Source organism: Heterocephalus glaber, unplaced genomic scaffold (assembly GCF_053883595.1).
Source record: "Heterocephalus glaber isolate CG9 unplaced genomic scaffold, H.glaber_assembly_v1.0 deba00001577, whole genome shotgun sequence".
Lineage (NCBI taxonomy): Eukaryota > Metazoa > Chordata > Mammalia > Rodentia > Bathyergidae > Heterocephalus > Heterocephalus glaber.
In genome coordinates this window covers 27,524,328-27,544,634 of record NW_028258358.1, presented here as the reverse complement: position 1 = coordinate 27,544,634, position 20,307 = coordinate 27,524,328, and the positions used below count along the sequence as shown (strand labels likewise).

At 34.3% G+C, this 20,307-nt stretch overlaps 1 protein-coding gene across 4 annotated transcripts in view; it reads right to left on the bottom strand.

Moving 5' to 3' along the window:
- Positions 1 to 370: 370 nt before the first annotated feature.
- Gpc5 (glypican 5) overlaps positions 371 to 20,307 on the bottom strand; it is a 1,453,028-nt gene continuing 1,433,091 nt past the window's right edge. For 2 of the 4 annotated variants that reach the window (XM_087192996.1, XM_087192990.1), the window contains one exon: positions 372 to 8,751. In XM_087192996.1, the coding sequence (XP_087049122.1) occupies positions 8,594 to 8,751 (158 nt within the window). In that variant the 3' untranslated portion in view covers positions 372 to 8,593. Of the gene's footprint in view, positions 8,752 to 20,307 lie in introns of all 4 variants that reach the window. The other 2 variants (XM_087192997.1, XM_087192991.1) reach the window with 2 other exon arrangements.

The following is a 20,307-nucleotide window of genomic DNA, read 5'->3' as shown; positions in this document are numbered from 1 at the left end:
AAACTCCAACTGACTTGTCCTTGTATTTTGCAATACAGTGAAAAAGTTTTCCTTTCTGTTTTCAAATATTTATTCTCTCACTATTTTGAAACCACTAGCGGATGTTACAGCACAATAAAATAGTATTATTTTAAATAATAACAGAAATTTCAATTAAAATAAATATAAAAATAATCTATTGATTTCACTTTACCTTGACTAATTTATATACCATTTCTGGATTTTAGCTTTCTTTTCTGAAAAATATAGAAATACATTAGTTTGAAATTTGCTATTGTTTTAAAATCAAATGATTCTTCCTCTTATGAGTCACATCTATCTTCATTTGAAAGATCTTATCTAAGAGAAAATTCTTATAAAATTTTGACTAATATTTGTTTAATACCACAATGTGCCAGTCATGATAGATACACAACATGATCAATTAAATCTTCCTAATAAATCTCTCAGGGGTGATGATTACCTTTATTTTCTAGGTAGTTCAGAGATGACAGGTTTTTCTCATGGTAACAACCACAAGTCGATGCAAAACCTGGTATCCAAAAGTAGGAGCAGTCTAATTTCCAAGTCTGATTTCTTGATTCAGACCTACTCTCCTGTGTAGGTGGTGAAGTATAGCTAATAAAGACTTTGGGCCACCAAAATGTTAACATTAGTAAAAGGAGAAAAACCGAGTTCAGTGACTTGCAGGAAAATTAGGATTTTGTTTGCCGTCCATCCTGTGACAAAATGTCTGATAATAATAACTTAAAGAAAAAGAGATTTTAGTCCGTGGTCCCTTAGCCCCATCACTTCTGAGTCTGCAGTGAGGCAGAATGTCATGGTGGAGAGCGTGTGGCAGGCAAAGTTGCTCCCCTCATGGTAGTGGGGGAGGGGAGGGGAAGGTGCAGGAAGCCAGTGGACTTCTTTTCTCTCTTCCATTCTCTCTGGGTCCCCACACTATCGGAAGCTTCCATGGACATTTTGGGGATGGAATTCCTCATTCCTTTGCTGTCCTATATGCAAATTGTCTTTGGAAACACTCACAGACACACCTGGAAGTGTGCTTTGCTAATTTCTTAGGCTTTTCCCAATCCACTCAAGTTGGCAAGCAAGATTATCTATCATAAAGATAACTTTTAATTCTTTTGAATTGTTGTTTCTTTGTTGGCCAACTTCTGTAGCTATTTAACAAACTGAAAAGCAAGTAGGTGGTTAATTGTCACACTTTTACATATTTTTATAACAAGAATAATGAGCTCATTATTTGTTTTGCATTGCATAATTTCCCAGGAAAAAAATGTATCTTGAGAAGAACAGAAATTGTCAGTGAGGATTTTTATAATATTTCCATTGTGGGCTGCAGGAGTTACTTACATTTTCTTGGGCAAAGTAAGAGCTTTTTTTTTTTTTTTTTTTTGCAGTACTGGAAATTGAACTCAGGACCTTGTGCTTGCCAGGCAGGCATGGTGCCACTGAGCTACAGCCCCAGCCTAGTAAGAGCTTTGTTTAATGCTGATCCATTTGAAGTTAAAAATAAAAGTCCATATGAAAAAATAACAAGTAGCTATTTGAAAAAAAGACATTTTATCAAACTTCTAATCTTTAACTAGCAAGCCAGGACTAACTAATGTAGAAACAAGTTTATGCAAACATAAATATAACCATAAACACAAGAACAGCAACAATAAAATGTATGAATATATTTTTTAAAAAGATATAGATAAATATGTGTGTGCTTGTGCATTTATGTTCAATCATCCCTACCCTATAAACTTATAGCTGAAGTAGAAATAAAACAAAATTATTCAACATAAATTTATTTCAGTTAAACCATCTGTGATAATATTCCTATAGATTGTCTTGAAATTTCTTTTATAGATAAAGAAAATTAAATACTAAATTTACAAGCACCCCATATTTATAAACTATCTCTTTATATAATCTGTGATTTCAAGCTTTCCTTTGCTTACTTATTGAATGATATAGATAGTTGATGGTGAACCTTTTAGGACTTTCATGATGCAAATAGCCTGCTGTAGCATGCATGGCATAGGCTTGCCACCACTGATACAGAGCATTCGCTTCAACTGCTGGACTTTTGGTCTTTCTTCATTTTCTGAACTAGCTCCACTCACAACACAGGCCAGATAGCACGCTCCCAGGCTCTCTTGTCTTGTTCAGCAATAAATCATCGGAGGCACCAACATTTGTTAATGCCTACTTAAAAGGGGCCCCTGGGAAACTTTGTGCAGAGAAAATACTGTCAAGCCAACTTTTGGAACTTCATCTCTTACTTCCCCATCTTTTTTATCTTTCTTTGGATCTTTCAAAGATATCATTCTAAGATTGTGTTTGACCATTATGAGACACAATAACTGAATTGATGAAGATCCCCTATTTAATTCCTAATGATTAGTAAGAACAAAAAGCAATGAGGACTAAATATGTAATAATACGATAGTGTTCTTTGCCCAGATATATTGTTCTATCCACTAACAGAACTTGAAGAACAGTTTTTCTATCATTCTTCCTTTTACTCATAAAAACATCTAGCTAATCTTACACAGAAAAGCTACATTCCTATGTATGGTGAATTGGAATCTTAAACATATACATAAAGATTTAAAATCACTTTTTATGCATTACTTTTTAAAGTGCCTTTTATATATTAAGAAACAGTAAATTATAAGACATCAAGAAAACAAATGTTCTGCCTCATTACATCAATACTGTTTTATGTTTTAATCTAGAGACCTAGACTTCTAAAATGAATTTAGGAATTGTTGGGCTTAATCACAGTATTTTATAGATGGGGAACTGAGATTTTGAGTTATAAGACTTACTGAAGGTCATACAGAAAATTAGCATTAAAACCTTTGAAACTGGTTGTTCTACTTTCTCCTCACTTTTGGATGTCTGACAGTTGAAGATCGAGCGAACTGCCCCATCAGATGGCTACACTAGGGCATCAGGCATATGGACTCTCTTTAGGACACTAAACCTTATTATCAGAGCTAAACTGGAGATGAAAGGAAGACGGGTGAAAAGAAATATATTTGAGAGACTAGACAAGGATAAAGAAGAACAGGGAAGAATGAAATAAACCCAGAAAAATATTTGAGTATCCTGAAAAATCTACTAGTAGTCTCTCTTGAACAACTGACCAATTAAGGATGTTCTGAGCCCATGGGATACTGACTAAGTGCAGTGAAAAGAACAATTTTGAAGTCTGATCGGCTTGGAATGCTTGCTTTGCCACCTATTAGCGATGCGAACTTAAGGACATTCAGGCAACAGTTCCATGTGAAGCTAACATTAGAGGAGATACTGAGCAAGCACTGCATGTTCATCCATAAGAGCTCACCTCCTTACAGCTGTGCTCTGCCCCATGGTGCCATCCCACAGACAGGGCTGTCCCACTGTGCTGGTCAAGAAGATCTTCAAGCAAAGTGTAGAGGTTTGCAGTCTGTCATAGCAGAGACCTATGCACATTAAACTCCAGGTCAGGACTAACATCCTTCATACTTGGTGAAGGGAAGACTACTTTCTCTCACTATTTAAAAATAAAATGTAGCCAGGATGAGGTTAAACAACAAATGGAACATGAAACAGGCCGGTATTGGTCTTCCCTGTTAGTGATAAAAACAGTCCAGTGATTCTTTTGTTCCTTTCCCTAATGTAACCCTATTTATGCAAATTTCCTTCTTTATGCCCTCTTTCCACAGCAAAAGCTCATTAACAGGCGGAATCCATAACTAAATATTTGGTTCCCTTCCTTGAAACGTGTGCATTGCAACAGAAGGCTCCATGAGAAAGGAGCAAAGGTGAATCATTAAGGCTTATCATGGGCCAGGTGGGCTCTTAATAGGTGGTGCATTATCTAGTCCTCTGAGTAAATCTGTGAGTTAGACACAGTTATCTCAGTTTGTATAGATAAGAAAACAAAAAGGAAATAGCAATGGCACAAGAAAATCTACGTGAGATGTGTATGGGTATGGGGGACAGGGAGAGGACCGGGAATGTGGGTCAGTGAACTAGCCATTTTGGCTTTGCTAGTTGCATTCTGGAACTGTTTAGCCATGATTATGTAGTCAGGGTCTCTTTTGAAAACAATGTACTACTCACAGCATTCTGTCTTCTGATTGATATTTTCCTTCCTTTTCCTGCTGGTAGCCTTGGCTGGGTAATCTCAGGAAAATCACAAAATTGCATTTTCTTCTAAGATCTTTCATTCCTTGTAGTCCCATATTTTTCAAAGGTGGGTATTCAAAATTTATAACAGTAATTTGCTTACCAAACTCTCGGAAACATTCCTGTGAATCCATCCCATTCCTTCTCTCTCCAAACCAGCTTTGATCCTTGTACAGCCATTTTTTTCCTTTCAATTCTCTTATGTTTCAAGTCCCTATATCCGTTTCTTTTTCAGCCTGCCCTTTATGTTGTCAAAGTAAAACTTTATGAGAAAGCTAGGATGTGTGAACTTGTAATACACTTCTTGGTGAAGATGATTCCAAGGTAACCATTGACAAGTACAGGATGGTGAAAAACAGTTAAATCAGATGTTTGCAAATCTGTCCATAATCATTCACCCTGATGTTTCTTTCTTCAATATAAGTTATTGTTTTTGGTAATATGGATGTTAATTATGATGTGATGAAATTATTCCACTTTTATGCACATTGAAGTGCTGAGGAGACTTTCAGAACTGCATTTGATTAGCTCTCCATGTATAAAATAATAATATAACAGCAATTCAGAGTGGAAGTTCAGCAAAGGCAAAGAAAGCAAACTTTGAATCTGAGAATTATGTTTCCTCTATATTTTAATCAGAAATGAATTATATACAACAACCTGCATTGAAAGAAAAACTCAATATGCCCAAAGTCATACCTAACAACATTAATAATCATCATTATTATTGAATTTTCATTCAACCAGTGTAATTGTATGTTTCCAAATGGCAACTTAAAGAAATTCTAACGTCATACCTTGCTCAGTGAATTGCCAACAGAAAAACAGAAGTCTTGTCTGAATTCTTTCATGAAAGAAGAAATATATTTTTATTGTACTTGAGGGATTCTAGTGATACAAACAATATATTAAGTGATTGAAAACTATTAACAGTAAACTCATTGAGTCCTATTAAGGGCATCATTATTAAGCACTTCAGAAAATATGAGTGTTTGGAAAAATAGCTTACTAACATCTACTCTTTAATGAGAAAAAACACTACAGACATTATTTCATTCATAAGATGCTCCTAAATAAATAAGGAATAAAAAGGCAAAGCTAGAATTTAAAAAAATAATACTCTGCCACACCCTTTCTCTTTTCTTTCTTCTGTTGTTCTTTTTTTAAATGTTACTCTGTGTCACATGGACCTGGAATTATTTTATACTCATCATACATAAAAATCAAAAGTAACTTCATGATCCCATGATAGTTGTAAAAGTTGTGTTTTCTTTCTCATTTTTGATAACCGATTTGTTTGAATGAGATTTGAATATATTGGAGAGTAATAACTGTTACTGAAAAACAGTACACATTTACATTTTTCTCTCTTCATTATATTTTCACAGTTTAACACAGTTTGACAACTATGTAATTATAATTATATAGTCAATTGTATTTTATTTAACCCCTAGCTTTGAGACGTTAATAATTCTGAATGATTTTTAAGCTAATGAGTAGTTCTTCTCTTTTGTTCTATAAATGGGATATCTTTCAACAAGAATATAAATAGTTTACTTACAATTTATGCAGAGTCACCAGTCTTCTACTATGTTTAGGTGTATGACATCAGACAATATTTCCAAGCCTTAGTTCCCTCATTGATAACATGGAGGTGGTAATATTATTAGGAAATTAAAATGATGCCATGCATAAGCACGTTTATTATAGTCTATGCAAAAAAAAAGTCAAGTAAATGTTCTTCATTTATGCAAAAGACTGGCGTAAGGTGTTTTGCTTTGTTTTTTGTCCCTAGTTATTGAACCCGGGCCTCATGCATGCTAAGCATGTGTTCAACTATGGAGCTACAACACAAGTCCCTGGATTAAGTTTTGTGATTCCATAAGATATATAAAAAATAAATCAGGATTCAAAAATGGCTTTGTTTTAATTATGCCACTATAAAAGAAGATTATAAAGATATTAGTGATATCTTTAAATATATTAATTTACTTAGGGATCATCCATTAAGTCATCAAGGAAAGTGGATGCACATTCTAACAATTTCACTATAGCTCAAAACCTTCTTAGGCATTACTTACAGAGAACTCTTCAGCTGTAAGTTCAGAGCCGTATTTTTAAAAAATCAGTGCCAGTGTTTTTATTTGACTAAAAATCAAGCTCATCCTTTATGGGTGAGGAAGGTCAAATGAGATACTTTATTTTATTTCAAAGAGCTTTGTAAATCACAAAAAGCTATATAAATATAAAATGTCACAGGATAAAGTATTAAAAGATGAATGTCCACATTGAGAATATTAAAAATCATGCCTCAGGCCCTTAGAGAAATTCTGAAAACCTCCCAGAGCTTTGAGCACTGGCAGTACTTTTCTGACATATGTATCATTTCCAAAGTACATAGCTGGAAGGCAATAACACTGATTCTAGCATGTAAAACTTAGACAATAAAGAATATTTACTAATTCTCTATTGACTTTATTATTGCTTGCCATCTGAAATTATCTTCAAACCGCTAATTTTATCCAGATACATCTTAGACTGATAAACTATGTTCTTCAATTTGTTTGCTTTTAAAATTAAATTCTCCTGGGCTGGGGATTCCACTCAGTGGTTTTGCTGCCTGCTGCATAAGCGCAAGGACCCGAGTTTGATCCCCGGCACAAAAAAAAAAAAAAATAAATAAATTAAAAATAAATTAAAAAATAAATTTAAAAAATTAAATTCTCCTAATTTTGGGGTCAGAAACTTTACCATAGTAAACCAATCCTGTAGCAAACCAGTGATTTCATTTTACTTTTTTCCAAGAATTATTTAAATATGGAACTGAGGTTGAAGTAAAAAGTTGTAAAATGAGTTTATACTTGTTATCGGTGGAGTGATGGGATGATGCAAAGGAATCACATACTGAGCAGGTTAGGGAATAACTATCAAGGTGTGGAATGGGAGCGATAGAAAATGACATCCAGAATTGACAGAGAATGATACTTTCGGTTCTGAAGTTCTGATAGGGCAGTAAAAAAAATATTGTGACTTAAACTGACTGTCTTCAGATCACTTAGTTAATTGAGAGATCTCAGAGAGACAATGTTTGATCCCACAGTGTTTCACGATTTGGAGAAACTGAATTTCCCTTAATAATGTTTGCTGTTGGCTAAGTCCTTTTCATCTCTGTCAGAGGTCATTTCAAGTCCTTTTGATTGCTTTACTTCAGAAGATTGGCAATTCCCTTTTTTATTCTGTGACTTTGTATTAATTATATTCTCTGGCTATTGACTGGATGTGATACTTCTTAATAAAAGCTGACTTATCTTTTCCTCCTCAAGCACTGCTTTCGATGTATCCTATTCATGCCCGCTGAGGCACCTTATCACAACTGGGAAATTAGGAATTGTAGATTAACAGCTCTGCTAATGTGCACATAGGAAAAGAGATGAAGCATTGCATTTCACATGTTCTGTGTTGTGTGTCTAGATATTCATGAGACCCTTAGAAATGCACAGATAGCCAGTTTATTCAACATTGAACTTTTAAAAGAAGTAACAAATAATATTTTGGAAATGAGTGACTATATTATTTTTTGCCAGAAGAAAATGACCAATGTTCTTTTTACATTTTTCCATCAAATAATTAACAGCTTTATTGGAGATATCCTAGAGCACGTATGTGCTTGGCAATATAGCTACATTCCTTGGTCAGAGAAAGGAAGTAGACAGAGTTACAACATCAAAGATGCATTTTGAATATAATGAAATATAAGCCAGCTGCTATGAAATATTCAGTTTTAAGATTTGTCAGTGACTAAGTTACAGTGGATAAAAATTATCAAGCTTCTTCAATGAAATCATGTGAAATCTCCTCAGTAATCTCCTCTATCCCTTATAATAGACTTTTATTAATTTCCCTCTTTAGCTCGCAAAAAAATGGAAGAATCTTTTGAAACTGCATGCATAATACTTGGTATTGTGTATTTTGATTGACTTAATGTAATTCTATTTCTACTACTTTAGGAGAGTCTACATATTGCTTCCATTGTCTGGCAAATACACTTTGAAATGAAAACATTTTCAGTTTTATAAAGAAAGGAATTTGGAATCAAGAAGAATAAAATTTAAGATATACTAAGACCTTCTTATTTAACTTCACTTGCGAGGTTTTCACATTTTTAGATTTAATATGTTAGAATTTAAGAAGGCTTAAGTTAGAGTGGAGGAAGACATTATTTTAAAACAGTCTATTATTTTAACGTTGAGTTTTAGGTACTTTGTGAATCTTCCAACATGGCTTCTTCTAAGAAGTGAGTGTGACATACCTTTTCATAAATATAATTACGACATTCAAAAAGATCTTTTGTTTTCCAGGCATAGGAAGAAACAGGAGAAAAGAAGGCTTCGATACGCTGAACCAGGGCAGAAGAGCTCCGTCACCAGAGCACGGGAAGGGCCATCAGCACGCCTAGCAGCGCGAGTGGGGCAGCCTCAGTCCCTGCCCCGCGTCTTGAGCCAGCTGTGTCCAGAACGCTGTCCCCGTCAGTCTGGCGGATGTGTTCCACATCGCTGAGGTTCATGTCGTCTGGCATCCCTGCAGAGGCAAATAAAAAGCACAGGCTAATGCATGACCCCTTCACTTTGATAGTCTGGAAAAAGTCCCAAACTCAAAGTCTGGACACCAGTTTTTGCGTAGCATTTGCTAAATGATTAATGTGATGTAGGTAATCCTGCCTGGTTTACATTGCAGAGTTCAGGCCCTTGTGTGGGAATGTTCAGAAATACTGTAAGACCAAATTAAACAGGTTTCCTGCTTCTTGAACTTTTGGAATATTTCTCTAACGGTACTGACTGATAACAAGTAAAGAAATTTAATTAATTGAAACATCTGGAGATATGGCATTACTGCTTATCTTAGAGCTGTGTCAAGTATAGTAACCATGAAAACTTTTCAATGAAAATAAAATTGAGTAAGAGGAAATAATTGCAAGGGATTTTTAAAAAGTAGAAGTTCCATAGATCATATTCTACTAGAATAAAATAGATATAGGGTTTTTGTAAATTTATTTTCATTTTTCATTAACAAATTCTGTTATGTAGATATATTTATGGGGAACAAAATGATGTTATGATTTTAATATAAGAAATAATTAGATAAAGCTAATGAATATACACACCTTTTTTGTAATGAGAATATTTGAAGTTTGCTTTCTTAGCAATTTTGAAATATACAGTGCATTTTTATCTATGGTAGTTAACATTCTGTGTAAAAATCTCAAAAATGTACTCTTTCTATCTAATTGAAATCCTGCAGCCTTTATCCAGCATCTCCCCATAACCCTAGACCATTATCTCCCAGGAATCACCATTCTACATTCCACTTTTAGAAGATCAACTGCTTTGCATTTCGTATATAGGTGAGATCAGGCATAGGTTCTTCACTGAAAGTAGATCATAGAAAAATAGCAAAAAGAATAAATTATATCATTTATATACACATATAACTGTAGGGATGGGGTTTTAGATATCTGTCAATAGATCAAAGAATTTGTCAATTTAGTCGATTGGAGACTGAGGTTAGGGATGAAGTGTTTCATTAAAATAAAGAAGAAAAAGCCATCAGAATCATAGACCAAGTTCGATTCTAGTTGTTATGTCTCCCTGTGTTAAGAAAACTGACAAGCTGAAGAAGAGATCAGCCCCTGAATTATTTGTAGTGAATAACTACTGTCTTACATAAGTTTATGTTAGTATGATATACTTAGGGAATTGCTGATTTATCCGTTATTAGCTGGTGTCACCAATAGTCAGAGGCCATGTGACTCTCTGAATTAACTCTTGGCATGCTGCTATCCATCACAATCAACAGATTTAAATTCAGTGTTACTACAGCCACAAATATTGACATCATAATTACAGTGAAACAAAAAAAACACTTCATATGAGGAAAAGTCAATATTTATGTAATTATATCAATACATACATGTAATTCAGAAAGTAAGCTTGACTGCATCCAGGCATGAGAGTGATAAAGCAAAGCAAAACTCCACTGATCTGACATTGATTTTATAGCCCGAACTCTTGTATTATTATTCATTGTTTGGGTACTTTTTTTGCTCTTCTGTGTCATTAGGTAAGATAAATAAACTAGTGATTCTTTTTTTTTTATAGGGACTAGAGTGGAGTGTGAATATTTTAGTCATGGTTTTATACCTCTTGTTAAGCCAGAACTTAACAAGGAGCTATATGGACTCTCAGCCATTAAAAATAAAACCTTTTTTTCCATAATTACATAAATTTGAGATTTTAAGGATTTACTTTTCTAATCATTGTGACTGGTGTCTACACTGGATTTGCATATAACATTTTCTAATAACTCGCTATACTAGTATTTCATTCATTCATTCATTCATAAATCAGGCTCTGGTCTAGATTCAAGGGAAACCATGGTGAGTTCAAGTCTGCAAGCCAAAGACATTATATCTACTGTCAGATGAGGCCAAGGAGCTATACTGCCTTCAGTCAGATGCTATTTTAACATCTGGGATAGCAATGCTAAAAAGAAATCCAACAATCATAAAGATTAAGACCCTTGAGTGAAAAGTATGTGGAAAGAATTCAAGATCCCATGAAGAGCATAGCAATTTCAGCTGCAGTTGTGAATCAAGTCATAGCCAGGTCTTGACATTTGTTAAGAAATGTTAGCATGATGAAAAGGGTAAGTCCACAATCATGCGATGCAGTGATTGTTTTCTTAAAGAAATTTAATTACCTAAGCTTGTAAATTGTACCAAAGGTAGCTAAAGACTCATGGAAAAATTAGTTTGGGAATTTAATACTTAAATAGATTAAACAAAAACTAATTTTTGAACTATGCTTTATGTGTATAATAGCAATACATAAAGGTACTAATATTGTGGGCTTACAGTTCAGGGGAGAAAGACAGACAGTTATGCCATTAAAAATCAGTGTCATATTAAAACTTGGGTGCATGTTGGATGGCTGGTACTATTAAGTATGGACAAAGAATGCACCTTGATTACAAAAGCCTCAGCTACTAAAGCAGTGAAGTCTGTTAAATCATTGCCAATATCTATGGAGTACTTCATACATATTAACTTGCTTAATTTTTACAACAGTCTCTTATAGTAGGCACCACTGTCATGCTTGTTTGTGTAGATGAGGAAACAGAGACACTAGAAAGCTATGTAATGGTGGCAAGTTGGGCAGACCCCATATCCAGAGTGTGTCTCACCTGCTGTACTGACATTGAGCAAGTGCTTTGCTGGAGAGTAGTAGATCAAGATTAAATTGAGGAAAAGGATTATGCATGCGCTTATAAAGTGCATTAGACCTTTTTCTCTTCTTCCTTGACCTTTGAGGTGGCCTACTGTATGCCAATTTTGTGTATTAAGCAAGCAACTGAAAGTGTTCAGGGACAGAGTACACATAGGCAAGGGATGAGGATGAATCAGAGAGGGTTCCAGCTTCTCTTTGTCCTGTGTACACTGGCTTTTTCTGGGGGGAGGGGAGTGTTGGTATTTCCCCCTATCTTTATTTCAGCTGTCTACAGATTACAAAACTTCTCTAAGCAAAAAAGACTATGCTTAAAGATTATTTTCTCTATTTTTAGTAAAGAAATTTGCGTGGATACTAGGATTCACTTATTGTCAAGTGGCTCACTTATTCACAAAATGTGTGCTGGAGAATGAAAATACTATACTTGTATGCAGACAGACTCTATACTTATATGAGTCAAAGAAGAAAGAGAAACATTACTAGGTATCTTTTTCATCATCATAATAATGAAAGTGTGGGGTAGACTGAAATATTGGGAACTGGACTGTGAATCATTATTTGAATTCAATACTACATTAGTATGAAGTCAAACTCTCTTTAGACAATTGATCTATTTTTAAATTACCTTAGTCATGGCATCTCAAAACATGCCTTTTGCATAATATGCTTTTAATGAACATTGTTGAATAGGTAACTGAGTGATAAGCCTTCCTCTCACAATAGAAGAAGTCTGGTAGAATCATCCTCACCCTAATGTTGAGGAATAGAAGCAGAAGTAATGTAGTGAAGGCAAGGAGATTGTGACCGTATCAACTTTGTCACATTTAAATGTGGTTCTCATTGATTCCAGTGCCATGCTCTTGGTCATTATAAATTCAAAGCATTGAATTTACGGTCAAATTCTGGCTTTGCTGCATTCTGGCTGGATGACATTAGCCAGGAACTTTAAGATGAGAAGATTTTAGGAACTTTAAAATGAAAGCATTCTCAGTGAGAGAGAGGAGATAATTAAGCCAATATTTGAAAGATAAGCTAGATTTTTATCTAGAGGCATTTTTCTAAAGGAAATGTTTATAGAACCAAAACTTAAATATAAATAATGAAAGAGTAAACAAAATGCATACTTGGACATTTTTACTTATTTGCAAGTGGGAGAACCTATAGCTTGTTAGGCAGAACTTCTGAAGAAAAGGCTCATTAAAAAGAAACTCTCTATAACACAGAACACCATAACAAAGGTAAGAGGACACACTGGAAAGTGAAGGAAATATTGCACTATGTAACATAGGAAGAGTTTTCACAACCTATATGAAACCCACGCGTTTTGATAGAACAGTGGTGAAAGAATTAACAGTAAGTATAGAAAAATTGATTTTAAGAAAAATAAGAAGATACTAGGAAGCAAGCAAATATAATTTTATATATAATGAAGTGTCAATTATCTTTTGCTTAGTTGACAGAGCAGGACAAGGAGAAAATACAACCAGTATTTACAAAGATATTACAGGAAATATGCCAAAGTTTATCAAAAGTGTTTAAATTATGGTTAATTTTTATGAAACAATTATTCAGAAAAACTAATGAAATATGCATATATTCATTCACAAAATGTGAAGCAATGTGTTGCTAGTGAAAATGATAACCATGAAGTGTCTATTAGTAGGAAATTGGGTTAAGAATGTAAGTGTATCCTCTTATTAAAATAAGTATTCAAAAACATTTATTGATAAAATGTATCTTGGTAGATTTATATGCACTTTTGAAAATCTTTCTTTTACCTGTAGTCAACTGTGTCTGTGTTTCTCTAGGGATTTTCATTAATTTTTTGTATTGACTTTGTACCATTTTAGTAACAATTGGGTGAATAAATAAATTGCTGAATTTTATCCAGGTCAGTGAATTGCAAAAGTTATAAAAATTTGTTTCTCTAATTTGGTTTCTTTTAAAGTTCAAAATTATATTGTTGAAATTCAGAATGTAAAATAAAGAATTAGACTTAGATGCAAACTCAGAATTTTATATCCAATAAGAAAACTGGTGACTATAATGGAAACAATCTATTATGAGGAAAGTGACAGTGTTTTCTGAATAAATTTGTCATGAGTCTCTGTTATGGTTTGGGTCTGGATGTCCCCCCAAAGCCTCATGTGGTCATAGGCTTGATTTAGAGTGTGTGAAGCTGGAATTGATTCATGATGCAGTGCTAGGCTCAAGGACACTAGGATTAAGGGTGTGAGTGCTTCCTGCCCTACCTAAATAGTCTGAACAAGATAGAAGGGGCAGGGAGACACTGGTAATTCTCTCCTTAATTTTGCTGCCTTGTGAGCTCCATGCCTGTTTATTATCCCTGCCTTGGAGTCAGCTGATTATGGACTGAAACCTCTATGAACTGTAAGCCAAATAAACTCCTTCCCCTCTAACTTTGGGTGTCATGTATTTTGCCTCAGCAATGAGAGTGAAGTAACTAACACAGTCTCCAATCAGATCCAAATTCAGTGGAACTATTTCAATCAGATCCCATCTCCTAGGAAATGTGATTGATAGATGTACAAAACTGGGTGGTGATTGGAGTCCAGGATGTACCCTGAAAAGTGCTGAGTTGTTTTTCAGATTTCCATAGGGCTTCTATATAACTCTATAACCCAAGCAGTGTGACTGTATGGTAGAACAGACAAGGTTCCTGGTAATCTTATTGTCTCATGAACATGCATCACGGAATGCCATCGCTGTGATTTTCAATCTGATTGCTAGAGGGGGTGACTAATCAGTGAGGCTGTGCTTAAGGGTGTCTCCTCTATTCCCTTTGGGACAAAACCTACAAAAAAATTGGAATAGACGATCTCTACCTCAATCTGATAAAAGCCATCTATGAAAAGCCAACAGCCAATATCATGCTAAATGGTCAAAAACTGAAATCTTTCACACTAAAATCAGGAACAAGACAAGGATGTCCACTATCACCACTCCTGTTCAATAGAGTCTTGGAAACATTAGCCACGACAATGAGACAAGAGAAAGAAATAAAAGGAATAAAGAGAGGAAATGAAGAAGTCAAATTGTCATTATTTGCAGGAGTGGGAGTTTTAATCATAGTTCTTTTGGTTCCTCTTTAAGTTTTATAGACATCAATAGCATTCTTTTCCTGTGACAAATTATGTAAGAACAATGAAATAATTTCAATTCTTAATAAATTGAAGAATGGATTATAAAAAATAATGGGAGATTGTGATTGTAAACAAAAGTTTACTTTCAAATTGTATGATTTATTTTGGCATTGCAACCCTGAATAATGTAGAGGATCATTTTCATGTGTTTGTCACTGTATCAAATAAATTATTGATGCCTCTCTTGTAATTTGATAAGTCAATTTTTATTTCAGGATAATTTGTACACAGAGAGAATATGGTTTGAATCCTTTGCCCACTCCTGATGCTATATTTTATTGTCTTCACTGTTTGCCTTATTGACTTTTGAAGATTTTAACAAACAAAAGAAAACAAAACAAAGCAAAAACAAAAGTCCCATCTATCTGAATTTGAAAGTACCAAATTATCTTAAACCATTTTATAGTATTATAATCCTATGTGTCCATTGTGAATTATCTCCTACAAATAATTTGTAATAGAAAATTTAACATAAAATTTTTACATAATGTGTAAATAAAATCAAATACTAAAAGTTTTTATCTAGTAAATAAAATATTGTCCTTGATTATATACAGAGCCTTAGTTCTAAGAATTTATAGTCAATAAAGACTAATTTTTATTAATGTCTCTGAAAAAGACTTTAAAAGCTAAAATGCTGAAAACATCTTACTTGAAAAAAGTTTATCACAGTATTGCAAGTTAAAATAATAAAAATACATCAGGGCAGTGGAGAAAAATTTTTAAGTTACCAGGTAAAATGCAGATTGGTCTTATGAGAACAAAATATTGCATTAATTTTATGAATCAATCATAGAACTTAGGTAAATAAATTAAATTATTCTAAACCACAAAGAAAATACACATCAACATTAAATTCTTTAACATAGTTAACTATTTGAAAAACGTAAGGGGATTTTCAAGAAAGAGTTAGGGTTTTTACTGCTTTTCAATTAATTCTAAAATAATTGCTGAAGAGTATAGTTTCAAAATGTGAGAAACTGAGCCCTAAATGAGAGTGTCATGCAAGTTGTAATCATGATCAGAATAATTCATAAACATCTAAGCAACTGCATAAGAGTGTTGGTTGGAAAGACAATAAAAATAATGATTAATTTAGGGGGTTAAAAATAAGGTACAATTACAACACCTGAAAATAATTGTTAAAATGTTCCAATGCATTTCTGTGGTTTAGGAAGTAAGAAACCTTAATTTTAAGTTCTGCTCTGACACCTGTATTTTAATGAAGGTTAAAAATTCAAGGCTAAGCACTTAAAGAAATAATATGAAACATATCCATTATTAATGCACTGAGGAACAGATCATTTATGACATCTAATGAAAGTAAAGAAGGAGCAAATAAACAAAAAGCCTGGTAAATTGAAAGCACAATATCAGAGGATAAAGCCACATGTAAACAATTTAGTAATCTTCCAATGATTTAAATCAAACTAGGAGGTATGACCAAAAATATGGTGAATGTTTAAAATTTTAAAATATTTATTAAAATAAAAGACACACATTGCCATTACTTCCCCTTAAAATATTCCCTCTCAGTTTGAACACACATATCCCATCTTTCTTGATAAACTCTGAAGCAGCTTTGCAAGCCCTCTTTTGTGAATGTCTAATTTTTTGCCGTCATCACTGCCTCCTTGTTTTGAATCAGTTCCAAGCATTGTTTACCTTTTCCAGTCATTTTTTACTTTGAGGAAGAGGCTGAAGTGTCACAGTGCCAGATCTGGTCATAAAGTGGATGAGGAAACACTGATGTTTTATGAGTCTGTCTTTCCACTGGATGGCACTTGACAGACGTATTCACTGTATTTTTAATCAAATCTCATAAACATACTCAGAAAGAGGCCTTCCAGAACTGCTTCAGAAAGCAGAAAGAATGATGGGATAAGTGTACTTCAAGTCAGAGAGGAGTATTTTGAGGGAGATTAACAGCAGTAGGTCTTTACTGTAAATTTTAAAAAATTTAATATTTAGTATATATTTTTATCATTTCTTAGAGGAAATAGACACTTGACATGGATTTAAAAATTAAAATCTAGCAGCACACCAAAACATAATGATATAGGAAGGCTGAGAATCTTGGTAAAATGTATTCCAGACACATAACAATAGGATGCAATGTCAGTGTATTAATAAATGATAAAATTATAAGAGATAATGAATGTCATCTCATAATAACAAGGGAGAAAACTCTTCTACACATAGATGTATCAATTCTGAACCTGATAACCTTTAGCCATATTCTCAAAATAAACACATCTACATTCAGTTTGGAGATGGATTTTAACCTGATTTTCAGTAACTGATTGTTAAAAAAAAAGACAATTAGTAAAGATGGAAGCTAGAAATAGCTGGTAACCAGATCAGTGGGGAAGGCAAAGATGGTTCCATTGCCTTCCTGCCATGGTTCCAATGATGCTGCTCAGATCCCCCTCCCCTACCTTTCCCTCTCCCTCACCTGTAAGCAGGACAGATTCTTGCTCTGCTTAGCAAGTTTGTTATGAAGAACCCAATCTACTCAGCTGTGGGGTTTCTCCTCCTTTTTAAATTTGCCTGCCTGGAATGAAGTGCATTCTTCTTGCTGTTTTTAACTTGAAGTAAATTGAGGTACATCTTGTTTCTTTGGGGGAGATCTATAATTTAAAAAGCACAATTTCCAGTCTGGCTTTCAACAGCAAAATAACTGGTATTTTAATTTTTATGTGCTGACACTTGTGCTTATGTTTCCATTGGGTCTAGCTTTAGAAGAATAAAAGAAGACTACTTTTGTACCTAACCCAAATATAACTTTCAAAAATTTTATTTTGTGAAAATCAGAATAAATCATAAATATAAATAGCTGGATATAATTAGATGACATGTAGCATTGCCACATTTAATGATTAGTGGACATAGTACATAAACATTCATTTGAAATACATATTAGGAAATTCATGGCAGAGGAGGTGAACCTTCTGTACTACCACCCTCAGCACCAAGAAGCAGAGCTGCCACCAGCGCAGAAGAGGTGAACCTTCCAGGCCGCCATACCCTACCCCCCCCCCCCAGTGGCTAAGAAGTGAGCTGGGAAGGCACCAGCAGCTCACATCCTTCCCCCACCTCCCAACCCCCATTAAAATGAGAAGACACTTACACAAGTCTCAAAACCAGACTCCCAGATCACCTAAAGCAACCCTAAAGGGAAGCAAGATGAAACAATCTGATACTCAACAACCTGGACTCCCTAAACTGGTGCAAAAGAGGATCTGGAAAAAATGAAATCAGAAATAATTTCTCAGATAATAGCGGAGATTGTGCCCATAGTGTAAGACATGATTAATAAAACTAGAGCACACACAGATAAAAACAATAGAGGAGCTAAGGAACATGATGGAATCCCAACATAGGGAAAAAACAGAATCCATAAAACAGATGCAAACAGATTTCCAGGAGATTAAAAACTCCATTGAAAGTTTACACAGCAGAATAAGCCAATGTGAGGACAGAATTTCAAATATAGAAGATAAGATTGCAATTACTGAACAGGAAAAAAAATTCTTTAAAATAGTAAGGGACCATGAGAAATCAATCCAGCAGCTGCTAGACAATCCAAAGAAGAATAACATCAGACTGATCGGAGTCAGTGAACAAACAGGAGAGAGTGCAGATGACATAAAAAAAAAAAACTGTCCACAGAAGTGATGGCAGAAAACTTCCCAAGGAGGGGAAAAGAACTTGACATACAGAAAACTGAGGCCTATAGGATTCCAACTAACCTTGATCAAACAAAATCTACACATAGGCATATGATAGTGAAGATTCCAGAAACCTAAAGGAAGAACAAAATTCTACAAGCAGTGAGAGAAAAGAAACAAATCACATACAAAGGAAAGCCCATCAGAATCACTGCAGACTTCTCAATGAAAACCCTTAAGGCAAGAAGAGCTAGGAGTGATGAATTCCAACTGCCAAAGGAAAACAGCCTCCATCCCAGATTGATGTACCCTGCAAAACTATCTTTCCAAATTGATGGAGAAATAAGATACTTTCATGACTAAAAGCACCTTAGGAACTTTATGAATACAAAACCAGCACTCCTAAAAATTTTAGACAATATGCTAGGAAAAGACAATAAGGATCACAGCCCCAGGAAGCACAAAAGAATGAATCCATCTGGCACAATAAGAAATTAAATGCAAAGGGGGAGAATCCAGGAAAAAGAAAAAGGCACGAGAAAGATAAGTCAATATGTATGAGTTATAACCATCAATGTTAATGGTCTCAATTCGCCAATCAAAAGAAATAGACTGGCAGAATGGGTCAAGAAGCAGGATCAAACAATAAGCTACATACAAGAAACACACTTAATTCAAAAAAAACCTCATAGACTGAAAGTTAAAGGGTAGAAAAAACAATACTCTATGCAACAGGAACCCGCAAAAAAGCAGGAGTAGCTATCCTCTTTGCAGATCAAGCAGATTTCAAACCAGCACTGATTAAGAGAGACAAGGAAGGACACTACATTCTTGTAAATGGAACAATCCAAGAGGAAGAGATGACAATCATAAATATATATGCACCAAACACTAATGTGGCCAACTACATAAAACAAATACTAATGGACATGAAAAGTCAAATAAGCACTAATATAATAGTACTGGAGGTCCTCAATACCCCACTGGCACAAATAGATCAACTAGACAAAAAATGAACAACAAAATACTAGAACTCAATCAAACTCTTGAACAAATGAACTTAACAGATGTTTACAGATTGTTCCACCCCACAAAATCACAATACACATTCTTTTCAGTTGCACACAGGTTGTTCTCCAAAATAGACCACATACTTGCTCATAGAACATGTTTAAGTAAGTGCAAAGGAATTGAAGTTAGCCCTTGTATATTATTAGACCATAGTGTGATGAAATTGTAGATCAATAGCAAAAGAAACCACAAGAATGTCATAAACACATGGAAATTGAACAAAACACTTCTGAATAATGAATGGGTCATAGAGGAAATTAAAGGAGAAATCAGACAGTTCCTACAATTAAATGACAAGGACAATACAATGTATCAGAATGTAAGGGATACAATGAAAGCAGTCTTACGAGGGAAATTCATAGCAATGAATATGCATATTAGGAAAACAGAGCAAGCTCAATTAAACAACCTGATGCTGAACCTCAAACTTCTAGAAAAAGAAGAGCAAGACAAACCAAAGCTCATACAAGGGAGGAAATTATAAAGATCAGAGAAGAAATCAATGCAATGGAGACTAAGACAATGATACAAAAAAATCAATGAAGCCAACAGTTGGTTTTTCAAAAGAATAAACAAAATTGACAAACCCTTAGCAACCTTATCAGAAAAAGGAAAGAAAAACCCCCAAATCCATGCAATTAGGAATGAAAAGGATGAAATTACAACAGACCCAGCAGAAATCCAGAGGATCATCAATACCTACTTCGAGAACCTATATGCCAATAAGGTGGAAAACAGAGAGGAAATGGACAAATTCCTAGATACGTATTAATTACCAAAGTTAAACGAAGAAGATCTAAAATTTCTAAACAACCCAATATCAATCAATGAGGTTGAAAATGCAATTAAAAGCTTACCAACTAAGAAAAGCCCAGTTCCTGATGGCTTCACTGCTGAATTCTAAAAGACATTTAGAGAAGAACTACTGTCACTACTGTTTAAACT